We start from the raw sequence: 13,977 nt of genomic DNA on the forward strand, positions 1-13,977 counted from the left end.
GCCAATTAAAGAATCATAGGCTAAGAATGGTTATGATTCAGTATGTCTCTATAAGTTGCTTTAATCTCCCCCTCAGAGGGTTTTGTTTTAGTTTTCAAGGGATTTTTTTTCTTTTTTTGCGAGGGGGTTGTTGTTGCTGTTTGTCTTTCCCTTCCTTTCTCCCTCCCTTCTTTTCTGTTTTCCTTCTTTTTTTTTTTTCCTGAGTGCATTTGCTTTGGCAACCTGCAGTGTCACTAGCAAATAGGAGTGAGGTTTGCCAGAGATTTCAAGAGTGACTTTGAGTAGACTGATGCAGACGCTTTAACCTCTGAACCACCAGGGAAGCCCGAGTAGACTGATAGGAAACTTAATTGTAGATGGCTCTAGGTTTGTGTGTGTGTGTGTGTGTGTGTGTGTTTTCTTTACTGATTTGCTTCCTCCTGTGAAAATATTACTGTTTCTTTAAAAAAGATAAGACATTGAGAAAATCTCTTGTTTCTGTCTCATCTTAGAGGCTCATTAAATCTTAAGATACCATTGACTTACAATCCATCATTATTTTATGTACTGCACAGAAAAAGTACTTTAAAAAATAGTAATTCGATTTAAACTTTTGACATGCTATCAATCGTTATATGTAGCCTGATTTCAGAGGGTTAAGGTTTTAAGAAGATATTTATCTTAATAAGCACATAAGAAAAAAATTCAGCATTACTGCTCATTAGAGGAAATGCAGATCAAAACCAGGAGTTATCACCTCATACCCATTAGCATGGCTACAGTCAAAAAACCCAGAAAATTATATTGGAGAGGATGTAGAGAAATTGAAAGTATTGTGAACTGTTGGTGGGAATGAAAAAGTGTAGCCTCATTGAAAACATATGCAGTCGCTCAAAAAATTAAACACAGAATGACCATGTGATCCAGCAATTTCATTTCTGGACATGTATCCCAAAGAATTGAAAGCAGGAACTTGAAGAGAGATTTGTACACCCAGTTTCACAAAAGCATGATTCATATTAACCAAAAGTTGGAAGCAACTCACGTGTCCATGGATAGAGGCATGGATAAACAAAATGTGGTGTATATGTACAGTAGAGTATTATTCAGCCTTAACACGGAAGGAGACTGCATATGCTACAACATAGATGAACCTGAGGCATTATGCTAAGTGAAATAAGCCAGACACAAAAAGACAAATACTGTATGATTGCACTTCTATGAGGTACCTAGATGTGTCAGAATCCTAGAGACAGAAGTAGAATGGTGGTTGCCTGTGTCTGGAAAACGGTGGGAATGGAGGTATTGTTTAATGGGTGCAGAATTTCATTTTTGCACAATGAGGAGCATTCTGGAGATACATGGTGGTGATGTTTGCACAGCCATATGAATGAACTTAATGCCATTGAACTGCACAGTAAAGTGGTTAAAATCGTAAGCTTTATGGTTAAGTACGTTTTACCACAATTAAAAAACTGCTTTTCGTGTGTTAGACTTGATGAAATAGGGCGTGTTTGCACACAGCTCTCAGTTCTTTAAGGATAATTTGAAATAGCTTGCCTTTGCTCTGATTATGGAAAGATGGCAGATCTAGCGGGTTTTGAATTTCTGTTGCACGTTAAGGGAAATTGTGTTCTTTGTTTTCTCACTCAGGTCCTCTCTCTCTTCTTCTCTCCCCCAGACCTTTGGTATGGCTGAGGAGTACCATCGAGAGTCAATGCTGGTCGAGTGGGAACAAGTGAAGCAGCGAATTCTCCACACCCTGCTGGCATCAGGAGAAGATGCCCTTGACTTTACTCAAGAAAGCGAGGTGAGTTGAGTCCAGAAAATAAACCATTATTAAAAATGTGAGGTCAGAAAATGCTTATCTGCTTGACCGCTGGCTGGCCTGGAACAGCTGGTCCCTGTCTTCCTCTGGAAGCCCTTTCTTCATCGCCTTCTAGACGCCCACATTTGCCTGGACTCCTCCAGCATGGCTGGCTGCTTCTGCTCAACCTCTTGTGCTGAATTGTCCTCAAACTCCTGTCCCAGGGCTCCGTCCTTGACGTGTTCCTGATTCTTCATTAATCACTGCCCTGTTGGTCTCTTCTGGGCTTATGTATTAAATACCTTTTATGTACTTGAAGACTCAAATTCACATCACTGCCCCAAATCCTCCCAGACTCATTTGTTCTAGTGGCCTTCTTGGCTACTCAGGTGTCTCAGAGCCATCAAGCTTAACATGTTTAGAATTGAGTCGTGGTAGCAACTGCCTCCATCTCCCTCCCCGCTTTTCTCACAGAGTTTATCATCTTTATAAAGGGCAGTTCCAGTTTTTCACTTGCTGAGATCCAACACCTCAGATTCATTTTTATCCTGCCCTTCTCTTACCTAGACTCAGACATGGTGACAAATCCACTTAACCCTCCTCTCAGAATATACCCAGAGTTCAACCACTTTTTTAAAAAATTTATTTATTTTAATTGGAGGCTAATTACTTTACAATATTGTGGAGGTCTTTGCCATACATTAACATGAATCAGCCACGGGTATACATATGTCTCCCCTCCCATCCCGAATCCCCCTCCCCAACCACTTCTTACCACCTCTGCTTTTAGCATTTGGGGCCAAGTCAACCAGCATCTCTTGTTCAGTTTATTGGACCGATCTCCTAACTAGTTTTTCCATTATCTGTTGCTGTGTAATCAATCAGTCCAAACCATAGTAGCTGAAAACAAGTGTTTAGCTTAGCTGAGTGTTTCTGGTTTGGGATGTCCTGGCCCTGGTGGTCAGGATATTGGCTAAGGCTACACTCCTCGCAGGGCTCAACTCGAAGAGGATCCAGTCCCAGGCTCACTCATGTGCTTCCTGACAAGCCTCAGGTCCTGTCTGGCTCTTGGCTTGGGGTATGAGTTCCTTGTTGTGTGGGTCTCTTTTGTGCTGTTCACAGCATGGTAGTGTGCCTCTCCTGGGGCAAGAGTGAAGGATCCAAGGAAGAGTTCAAGGGCCCCTGAGAGAAACTACAGTCTTTCCATGACTTAATCTTGAAAGTTATATTCTGTCGCCTCTCTGATCAAAGTAAATTACTAAAATCAGCCTACACTCAAGGAGAGAGGATTAAATGAGAGCTTGGATCCCAGGGCGTGGGGATTACTGGGAGCCATCTTAGAGGCTGTCAACCACACTGGTCTCCCTGCTTCTGCCCTCGTGCAGTCTTCTCAATAGCCAGAGCGATGCTGTTAAACACAGACTAGATCATGTCAGACCTCTTCTCAGGGTCCTCCAGTGACACTCGTCTCGTTTGGGGTGAAAGCCAGAGTCCTCGCCCTGACTTCCCAATCCGTCTCTGACCTGGTCTTGCTGCCTCTCCCAGCTCACATTATTCTGCTCTCCCCATTGGTCTTGCTGCTTCTGCCTTAGATCATCTGGGCTTCCTGTTGCTTGTGCCTAAAAGGCTCTTCCCCAAAATCACTGCATGCCTGTCCTCCTCACTTCCTTCAAATATTACCCAGTGCCATCTCGGTGAGGCCTTCCAGGACCTTTACATCTGAAATCCAAACCAAGCTCTCCCCATTCAACCCTCCCTATATCCCCTTTTCTTGCTATATTTTTCTTTTTAGCACTTCCTCACTTTAAACCACTTAAAATCACTGTGTGTGTGTGATGTCTTTATATTGCTTATTGTCTGTTTCTCCCAGAAGAATTTAAGCTCCAGGAAGGTAAGGATTTTTGTTTGCTGTATTTACTCATATCACCAATGCCTAGATGAGTGCCTGGAACATATTCGATGCTCCAAAAATATTTGGTGAATAAATCCTTTGGCCTTAGCTAACTTTGTGCCAACCAGAGTATTAGGGATGTATGATTTTAGAATGGGTATGTTACATGGGGTTTATCTCTTATTTATCCTGGAGATCTTTCCTGAGAGGGATTTTGAGGCTGCATCTTGGGATCAGCAGGAAAGTATGTCTTGCTTGATTAGTGATGTCTGCTCTTGGCCTGTGGGAACTGTGACCATATATTCACCACACCAGTGTTGGGGAGAGGATGACTTTGGGGTTCTAACCCTAGCTTCACCACTGACTAGTTCTGATATGGCATCCAAGTTATTACTTATATATTAAATATTCAAGTTATTTAACCTGCAGACATTTAGTGTCTTCATTAGTAGAATGGGATTATTGGGAAGATTAGTGATAATGTAAAGCCCCTCTCCCATAATGACTGTCCTTTACTATTGATTAAAAGTAAAGCACTTCCATGGTGCTTTTCAATGAAAGGGGTGCTGGTTCGATCCCTGGTTCCGGAGCTAAGATTCCATGTGTTTCAAGGCCAAAAAAAGCCATTACGTAAAACAGAAGCAGTATTGTAAAAAATTCGTAAAAGACTTTAAAAATGGTCCACGTTTAAAAAAAAAAATCTCAAAAAGGAGTTTCAGACAGTTTGGATGTGCAAGTTAAAAATTATGTCAAAAAAATATTAAAACTTATAAAAATTATAGCATTAGACATTTCAAGTAATATTACCAGTGCTTCCTCCGAAGTTGTTTTGACTAGCTGACGTTCTTTTCTCAGAAGAGATTGGATACCTAAGACTCAGTGAAACTTGTGCTATGCTAGGTGAGACCGGGGACTGTTGACATTTGGACCATCGTTCTGTTGAGGTCTGGGTCAAAGGTGGGTAGCGTGGCAGTGTCATGCCTGCATGATGTTACACATCCTGTGTCTACAGATTTGCTCCTGGTTTAAAACCAAGTTTTTCTATTAAATTAGCCCCCACATAAATAGATGCTAAAGTCATCTATCTTAGGAAATTACTCATTAAGGACCTTGTTCCACATTTCTTAGACTCAAAGACTTGAGAGAAGAGCAGAGTCTTGGGGGGAAAAAAAAAGAGCTAATGTAGAAAATCCTTGGGCAGCCTGATGTTTCTCAATTTCTTCTAAGTCTAGGCAGAGAAGTAGAACAGCTCATGGTTTTATAAACTTCATTTTTTAAAACTGTGTTAATAGGTTGTGGTCTGTATTGGGATTTGGAAGTAATTATAAGCTGCTAATGAGATATTCTTTCTTGATTGCTCTTGTCTTAAAAATAGACTAGTCTATTTAGTAGACACTTCTTCCTTGACCTCGAGTCCTCCCTCTTGAAAGGGAAGACTCCCTCTTATATTGATACTTCTGCTGTTCTCTGTGGTGACACCTAGCAGAGTGGATAGCTTTGCTGAAAAAGCTGGCAAATAATGCAGATGGTTCTCTCTTCAGGTTATCCAGGGAATTGCCATTTCTGGAACCCTCATAGGTTTTATTGTTTGTTGCTGTTTTGAACTTTTCCCCTGAAGTATGACATACATATATAAAAAAATGCACACATTCTAAGTATATCGCTCGTGAGTTACCAAAAATGAAACACACCCAGGTGACGAAACCACACTGCCATCCCCCTAGCATCCCCGCCCCCCCGTGCTTTTTCATTCACGACCCCTCACCACAACCACCAAGAGAAACACTGTCCTGACTTCTAATGCCATGGACTAATTTTGCCTGTTTTTAAACTCTGTGTAAGTGGAGTCATGCTGTATGTGCGCGCGTGTCTGGCTTCTTTTGTGTACCATTACATGTAGTTGAAGGCTGTTCATTCTCATGGCCAGATAGTATGACTGCAGTATTTATCCATTCTGATGTGGATGCACATTTGAATAGTTTACAGTTCTCAGATTTTATACCGAGTGCTAGTGAGGGCATTCTTGGACCTGTCAGTGAACATACATGTGCACACGCGTGAGGCACATGTGAGAGGGTGTTGTTGGCACACAGGGTGCATGTGTTCAGCCTCAGCGGATGCTGCCCAGCGGTTTTCCAGAATGGTGTCTCACGGTCCCTCCCACCAGCTCTGTGAGAATTCTTTGTTCCTTATCTTTGCCACACTTGGTGTTTTTTGCCTTTTTCAGTTCAACCATTCTGGTGGATGTGTGGAAGAACCATGTGTTTTTCCCATATAATTTTCTTCCAAAAGATGGAAAGGTGGTATTAGCTCCACTTGGGCAGGCACTTTCTCTGCCCTCTCTGTAGGAACCACAGAGGCAGGCTTTGGAATTCAGCAGGTCTGAGTTCCCGGGCCTCCCCTGGGAACCACATTGTTCTCATCCTCGTTGTAAAAGGCCTCTCTTGAAGAATGGTTAGAAGGAACATAGCGTGTGTGTAAGGTACCTGGCCCAGAGCCTGCATAGAGCGCACGCTTAGCACATCCCAGCAGTGTTCATGGTGGTGGTTGGTATTTGGTAAGCTACCCAGGTGGGACTAGTGGTAAAGACCTGCCTGCCAATGCAGGAGACTTAAGAGACGTGGGTTCAGTCCCTGGGTTGGGAAGATCCCCTGGAGGAGGGCATGGCAACCCACTCCAGTATTCTTGCCTGGAGAATCCCATGGACAGAGGAGCCTGGCGCACCACAGTCCATGGGGTTGCAGAGTCGGACATGACTGAGGCGACTTAGCACACATCCATGCACACATTGTTAAGTTTATTTTTATTATTCTAAAATGAATCTGTCCCTTTTTAACTGTCCCTTGATTTATGAAGTGTTTCTGAGAATGACAAATATCTCATAAGTACAAGAAATAATTAAAGTATGACTTGCCATCTAAACCATTCTTTTCTGGGTACTTTATTTTGAAGAATAAGATTGTTGGAATCTAGAGAGTCATTAGCTAAGAAAGAGGCTTCCAGTCTTTTGGAGCTGACCTTACATTGAAGGAAAATGTCCAAATTTGGCTAATTTAATTTAATATGAAAAGAGGCTTGAGGCTTTTTTAAATTTTTTAAACAAAAATGAACTAGGAGATGGTGATTCCTGAAACATTTTTCCCTCAAGCCTTCTGATAACAGAAGAGCAGCAACACATTAGTAATATCTGTTCCTGGCAAGTTTTAATAAGGAAAATGATGCTTCAATAGCAAAATTCAATTTGGGAAATTATTTTCTTTAGAATATCATCGAAGAAAAAGATATAATTTTTAAAGGAAGTAGGAATTGAAAGATTGTTAATAATGTTCCAAGTTTTGGTTTCAGTAAAAATGATAGGCTTTAAAGCAAGAAAGAGACTCCTGGCTAAGAACCCCCATGCCCCAGACCTTTCGTCTGGCCTGTGGGGAAGAACACCCCCAGTCTGTGCTGCTTGCGTGACAGCACGCAGGCTGGGAGCAGTGTTGAGAATCCTTGATATGTCTCAGCCAACATTTAAAACAGTATTTAAAAGTCAGTTTTTATCTAGCCTCAGTGTGTCATGGCTGTATTGGTGTTAGACATAGTCAGTGGTTAGTGCTTTATTGTATTATGTGGGAAATGACTCAGCTTCTCAAGCAGGAGCCTTGATAAAGAAGCTGCTGTAGCTTAATAGTTACTGATAGTGAATGGTATATGTTGAATGTAGTCTCTAATTTAGATAACTGACTTAATACCATATTTCATCAGCTCCCAGCTACACATCTTTTCTATATTTTAGCATCTCTGAAATCAAGATATGTCCTAAATCAACGGTATAGTTTAATTCTCAGCATTTTTCTTTCTTGCTGCTGCTGCTAAGTCACTTCAGTCGTGTCCGACTCTGTGCGACCCCATAGACAGCAGCCCACCAGGCTCCCCCATCCCTGGGATTCTCCAGGCAAGAACACTGGAGTGGCTTGCCATTTCCTTCTCTAGTGCATGAAAGTGAAAAGTGAAAGTGAAGTCGCTCAGTCGTGTCCGACTCTTTGGGACCCCATGGACTGCAGCCTATCAGGCTCCTCCGCCCATGGGATTTTCCAGGCAAGAGTTCTTTCTTAGTACATAAACATGATATCTTATAATAGATAGTTAGATTCGGTGGAATACAGCAAAAATATTGACTGTCAAAGTTTGAATTTAAAAACCCCAGACTAGATGATTCCAAGCTGTATTGTATGGCTCCCTGGTAGTTTCCGAAAGGGCTGGTTTTGTTCCACATACTGGAATTTGAATAGAATTTCAAGTACGGAAAGTGCTCCGCTGCTCTTTCAAAAAGTTTAAAGAACCAACTCATTTTAATATCAAGCCGTATCACACGTGAACATCTTCTTGCACAGCATTCCAGTGGTTGAACGTCCTTGTAAAAATTCAGCCGCTCTCCTCCACCCCAAACCCAACATAACCTCTGATATCCTGTCCTTTCATTCCCTCTTACGTCTTTATGTGCACGTTTATACATATATGTCCATCCAATCAACTTATTATCTTTTCCATAGATGGCAGCATTTTATATAATAGATACTACAACTTAGCATTATGTTTTGTTTTTTTAACTTATTTTGGAGCTTTTTCTTGGTTAGTATGTGTAGGTGCCTGCCATTTTTTAGTGGCTGTGATGAATTTCATTGTATAAATGACCCAAGTGTTCCTCCCATTTTATCCATGAAGAGCTATGCCCCAGAGAAGTTCGATGTCATTACCCAAAGTCACACATTTGGGTTGCATTTAGAACCTGGGTCTTCTGGTCCCCAGTTGGTGTTTTTTTCCTAGTAGTACTGAGCTTCTATGTACAGAGTTTATAGCCAACTACTGTACATTAATTACTTTGGTTCTGTTTTGTTTATGTAAAGCCAAAATCTTCCACTTGGAAGTTAAAAACTCTCCTCCTTCAATAGTATCATCACGTTTTCTTTTTACTCTGTACTTATTTTGCTAAAAGTGAGTGCTAGTTACATTCCTTTTTTTCTGTCTAGAATGTTCCCTCCTTGGAAAAAGAGGTTTATTTATCCCTGGATAGGTTATGTACAAAAATAGCTTCTTGATAAAAGCTTACAGTTACCCCCTGCCACTCCAACCATATCCTCCCAGTTCTGGAATGCTCCCTTAGAAAATGGCTCTTTTATCGTATGACATCCCTTATATGTGGAACCTAAAAAGAAATGATACAAATGAACTCATTTACAAATCAGACTCAGAGTCTTAGAAAACAACTTATGGTTGCCAGAGGAGGGATAATGGGGGGAAGAGATAGGGAGTTTGGGATCAACATGTACACACTGCTTTATTTAGAATGGATAACCAACAAGGACCTACTGTGTAGCACATGGAACTCTGCCCCATGTTATGCGGCAACCTGGATGGGAGGGGGGGTTTGGGGGAGAATGGATACTTGTATGTGTATAGCTGAGTCCCTTCACTGTTCACCTAAAAATACCACAGCATTGTAAATCAGCTATTCCCCAATACAAAATAAAGTTTAAAGTCTGATTTTAAAAAAGAAAAGAAAATGACTGTTTTGGGAACACCATGTATGCTGAGAAAACCCTTCTCATGTCTGTGCTCCCAGAGATGCTATTTCTCTGCAGTGTCTCCAGACTCCTAGGTGAACTTCCCCGCCTTCCTGGTCTCTGACTCCATGCTCCTGATATCCCCACTGTGATCCAGTCAGGCAAACCTGAAAAGTTTGCAATGTTTCCCCACACAGCACACCGGAGTCCACTTTCCCAGCCCTCCAGCAGCCCCTGGCTTTGAGATTCCTGTGAATGTTTGCTGGTTCCTCTCCTCAGGCACGTGTGTGTCCACATCCTGTTGGTGGATAATTGACTTTGTGTGTGGTGAAATAGAGGCTCGGCCAAGGGCAAATGAAGGAAAGCTATGTTTGAAAACAAGCATATTAAGCAAAATTCATTTAAATGGAAATTTGCGGGCTGAAAACCAACTACTTTTTAAGTGGATAATTTTTAGAATTAGGTTTCTAGTAGTACCGGAAAATATTTCTCAAGGCTGTTTATGTATATTTAGCTGAAACAATTGTGTCCTTGCAGAAGTTCCGTGCTGTTTCTCCCTTTCATCCCTGTTTATTCCCCCCAGTTAGGTTACCGGAATTAACAACCTTAGTGCTCTGTTCTTTCAAAGACTTGGGGATCATCAGCTTTCAGAGAGTTAGTTCTGTTCCAGAAAGATGACTGTGTTATAGAACAGTCTTTGTCACAGTGTTACTGGCAACACTCAGAAGTAGAAAATGAGCTAGTGGGAGTTCTGTTCATACAAGGAACACATGCTCATTGTAGAAAAATGAGATGAGAATTTCCAGCCAGCAGAAAGTAAAATATTGTAGGTTATGTTTCTGTAGTGTCCATATCTATCCATTGTTCAGTGTTGGGTTTATTCCCAGGTTCCTTGTGGTTTATTTTTTATTTAATGTGATAGCCATTAGCGTTTACTGGTCAGATGTTGGACAGTGAGTTCTTTCTACTTGTTCCTACTTACTCCTTGTGAAGTGGGTAATGTTTTATTCCCATTTAATCTTTTCATCTGTAACGTAAATATCATTGCTTCCCCTGTATCATTGCTACAGCTAAAGAAGCCCAGGCCCCAAAGAATCAGTGTACTCAGTCAAGATCACGTAGCTAGTGAGCAGTGGAGCCAGGCTTTCTAAACCACTGCGGACTTGTTCTTCAGTGGCCATCCTTGGACAGTTGCCCCGGGCTACCCTGGCAGGCAGCGTGGCCCCAGACTGTGGATGCACACCATGGCTTTGCTACTTCTTACTGGCATGTCCTCGGGCAAGTTGCTTTCTGTGCCCTTTGGTATCTTTCTCTGTAAAACTGACATCATAAAAGTATGTCTCTCATAGGGTTGTGGAGTTAATACACGAAAATTAAGACTGCTTGGTGTATAGGAGTTGCTCAGAAAGTGTGGCTGTTGTCACTGTAACATGATGGTTTTCAGTCATTTCAGATAGGAATGCATTCTGCTGTAAATAACTGAAAACTTGAGTTTCTGTAGCTTGAAGAAGAATTTATTTTTCTCACCTAACAAGTCTGCAGGTGTGGAAAGAGTGGGCCTTAATTCACTTGCTCTGTGGTGCCATCAGAGACGCGTCTTTGTCTCTGTACACCAACATTTTTTAGCACAGCTCCTTCAGGCTCACAAGATGATTGCCGCTGCTCTAGGCATGCTGTTTGCATTCAAGTTAGAATGCTAAAGGCCATGCCAGGCTCTTTTTCCCCCTCTGTCAGGAAAAGCAGAAGCTACACTTTGCCTGAATGTACTGCCAGGCTTGTGCTTCCACTTCACTGGCTAGAAGCAGGGTGGTGCATGGCCACTCCCAGCTGCAGTGGAGGCTGGAAAGGGTAGTGTGTATGGTTTAGCTCGTGAGGACCTATTGTCAGATTTTCAGAAAATTTGCTATCTAGTTGATATCACTTGGAATAGCTTGAATTCTGCCAGCATGGGAGTATCTAAAGAAACCAGCAAATGCTACAAATTAAGTCCCCTTTCCCAAGCCAGTTGTTAAACATTTACCAACACACTATTAGATATGGTATATCTAAAATGCCATATGCCAAAGGGGGAAGTGGCAGCGACTAGAGGTAAGAGGTAGGGATGTGAAATGTTCATTGAGTCAGCCAAGCGGCAGCATTTACTCAGCTTACCATCTGATAGGGAGAATTCGAGGCCAACATATGCAAGAGTTTCTTAGTCTTTTTTTAGAAAGAGCCAAGTTAACCTTTAGCTAAGTTTCATCCCTACTGTAAATAAATATGGATCAAAATTAGGTGTGTTCTGCTAGGTGTTAGTTATATTCTTAAATTTCCAATATACTGGTTTTTGCTGTACTGTAGTGAGACCAAATTCAATATTTTGAATAGTAAGCTATTTATAGCTCCTTTAATCCTAGTGACTGCAGAAAATCAGAGCTGGGAGGACTTCTCGAGACTGTCTAGGACAGCCCCTTCATTGGTTTCTCAGATGAGAAACTGAGGCTCCAAAGGAATGTGCTTGGCCCTGGACCCCAAAACCAGGGAGCGGAGTGGTCCTCCTGGAACCCAGGCATCCATTCCAGAAGCTGAAGCTTTACATCCCGCCTTTCTGCCTCCTGGCTCTCCTTCCTCCCTGTCCTACCCCAGCTCATGCTCACACTGGTAACCTTCTGCCAGCCTTGGTGGTGCTGGGAGGTTTTGCTGCTATCTTCCATCTGCTCCCACAAAGCCTACTTTAAAACTGCTTTGTTTTAGATTTTAGAGAATAGAGCATTGATTTTTTTTTTTTTTAAATGAGAGAAGAATTTGATCTCTGCTGCAGTACAGTACAAACTAATTTGGAAGTTTAAGAATATGCCTGATGTACCTAATTGGAGCATATCTATTTTTGATCCATTTTTGTTTACAGTAGGGAGTAAACTTAGCTAAAGATTAACTTTAATCTTTCTCTAAAAAGACTAATAAACCTTCCCATGTGTTGGTGTCTGACTTTCCCCATCAGAAGCTCTTTGTGGGCAGCCCACTCTTTGTGGGCAGCCTCTGTGGACTATCTTCCTGTCATCCCTGTGGGGATGGGTGCGTTCATGCTGTGCATGTGGCAGGCAGACACTTAACAGATGTTTACTGAATGAATGAACAGATAAATAAATGACTCAACTTAGACTGACTTTGTATCTTCAGATGCAGAAAGTTCATCAGTAGCTGTTGCCTTAGTGTGGGCTCTAGATAGGAAATGTCAGAACCTCAGTATTGTGACCCTATAATCTCCATTTCCTCAGCTGTTTAATATGATTGATGGAAACAGGAGACCCACATACACCACAGCCTCACTGATGTAAAGACATGGAACAGGAAGATGAGGTGAAGTGGGAGCTTGGGATTGAAACCAAATGTTTCAAAGACAGAAACAGTTATTGAGATATCTCTGCAGCTTCGTCAGCCTCCTGTTATTGAGTTCATTGGGTCCTGTGCCTGCTCCCTTATGTGTTCATGATAAGAGAGTCGCCTTCTATTGAAACCCCCAAAATCACTGTTTTCAGGAAGTCTGACTAGGAAACAGACTCCTCACAGCTCCGTTAAAGACAAACAAATGTTTATGATTTTTTTTTCCTTTGCATGATTGAATGCTGTTCTGAACCAATTCTGAATGTATATTTCTCTACAGCCAAGTTACATCAGTGATGCAGGACCCCCTGGTCGAAGCTCTCTAGACAGCATCGAAATGGCCTACGCCCGGCAGGTAAGCATGTTCTCAAGGAAGATCAAATCCAGGAAAATCTTCCGTGAGCCCTCTGGAGAGTAAAAGAGAACACAGACTTCATGTGAAAGTCAGACCCTAAAAGCAAGTTGGGTTTTCATTCAGAGGACTTGTTAATATTTTACCATCTAGATCCCTGGAGAAGTCTATCAAATTGGGTAATAGAATGACTCAGGTTTGATTTAGGGAAATTGAAATCTGCCTCACACACTGACCAAGCCATCTCATTTTGCATTTGGCAACAGTCCATGTACAGTAAAGCTCTGAGTAATTGCACTGCTGAGCAAATGGAGTTCTATATTAACTGATCACCTGGTTGGCAAATGGTATTATCAGAAACCCTGCTCCCTCCCTTGTTGTAGAAAGAAATTTTCTAAATATTTTTCTGCCTGGGTAAGCATAATGGTACCCACCATCACTGGATATTACTGTCCTGGAGAAGCTCGTAGTATTTGGGGTGTTGTGGTTCTGGTTGTATATCATGACCATGCGATAGTGTAAATATAGATTGAGACACTCTGTTAAAGCACAGGGTGTAAAAACTATACGAAACTGCCCTCAAGACAGTACATACCTGGAATTGACCTTTTGAGTGAAGCTGTACCAGCCTTGTGTACTTTATTCTGATTTGTGCTGATTTCCTGTACAAAGTATCATGAAGGAAAAACAGTCTTGTTTCTTGAATTGCAGGTAGTGGGCTTCCACCCCCTTTAAATGTCCTGCACCAGCAGTCACCAAGGAACATCTGTTCAATTGTGACCAAATTCCACAGTGCTATGAGGGGAGAATATGTTGGTGCCACTGTGGCCCTCCACCCACCCGACCTGAGACTCGGTGGAAGAGAGGAAGTGGGTAATGCTGAGGGCCACAGTGGCACCAACATATTCTTCCCTCAAAGCACTGTGCAAGTTGTGTCAGCTTTGCACACACAAGTCCACCTTCTTCCAACTCCCTCATGTTTTACAAATATTTATTCTCCAATTTTTAGATCTCTCACACTCCATCTACATTTTTAAAA

General features: G+C 41.9%; 1 protein-coding gene across 1 annotated transcript in view; it reads left to right on the plus strand.

Moving 5' to 3' along the window:
- Positions 1–13,977, plus strand: part of NUP93 (nucleoporin 93) — a 102,969-nt gene that overhangs the window by 69,205 nt on the left and 19,787 nt on the right. Inside the window, exons 5-6 of the mRNA XM_055551905.1 lie at positions 1,661–1,789; positions 12,867–12,941. Of these exons, the coding sequence (XP_055407880.1) occupies positions 1,661–1,789; positions 12,867–12,941 (204 nt within the window). The remainder of the gene's footprint in view (positions 1–1,660; positions 1,790–12,866; positions 12,942–13,977) is intronic.

The sequence above is a fragment of the Bubalus kerabau genome, chromosome 17 (genome assembly GCF_029407905.1).
Source record: "Bubalus kerabau isolate K-KA32 ecotype Philippines breed swamp buffalo chromosome 17, PCC_UOA_SB_1v2, whole genome shotgun sequence".
In the NCBI taxonomy this organism is placed as follows: Eukaryota; Metazoa; Chordata; class Mammalia; order Artiodactyla; family Bovidae; genus Bubalus; species Bubalus kerabau.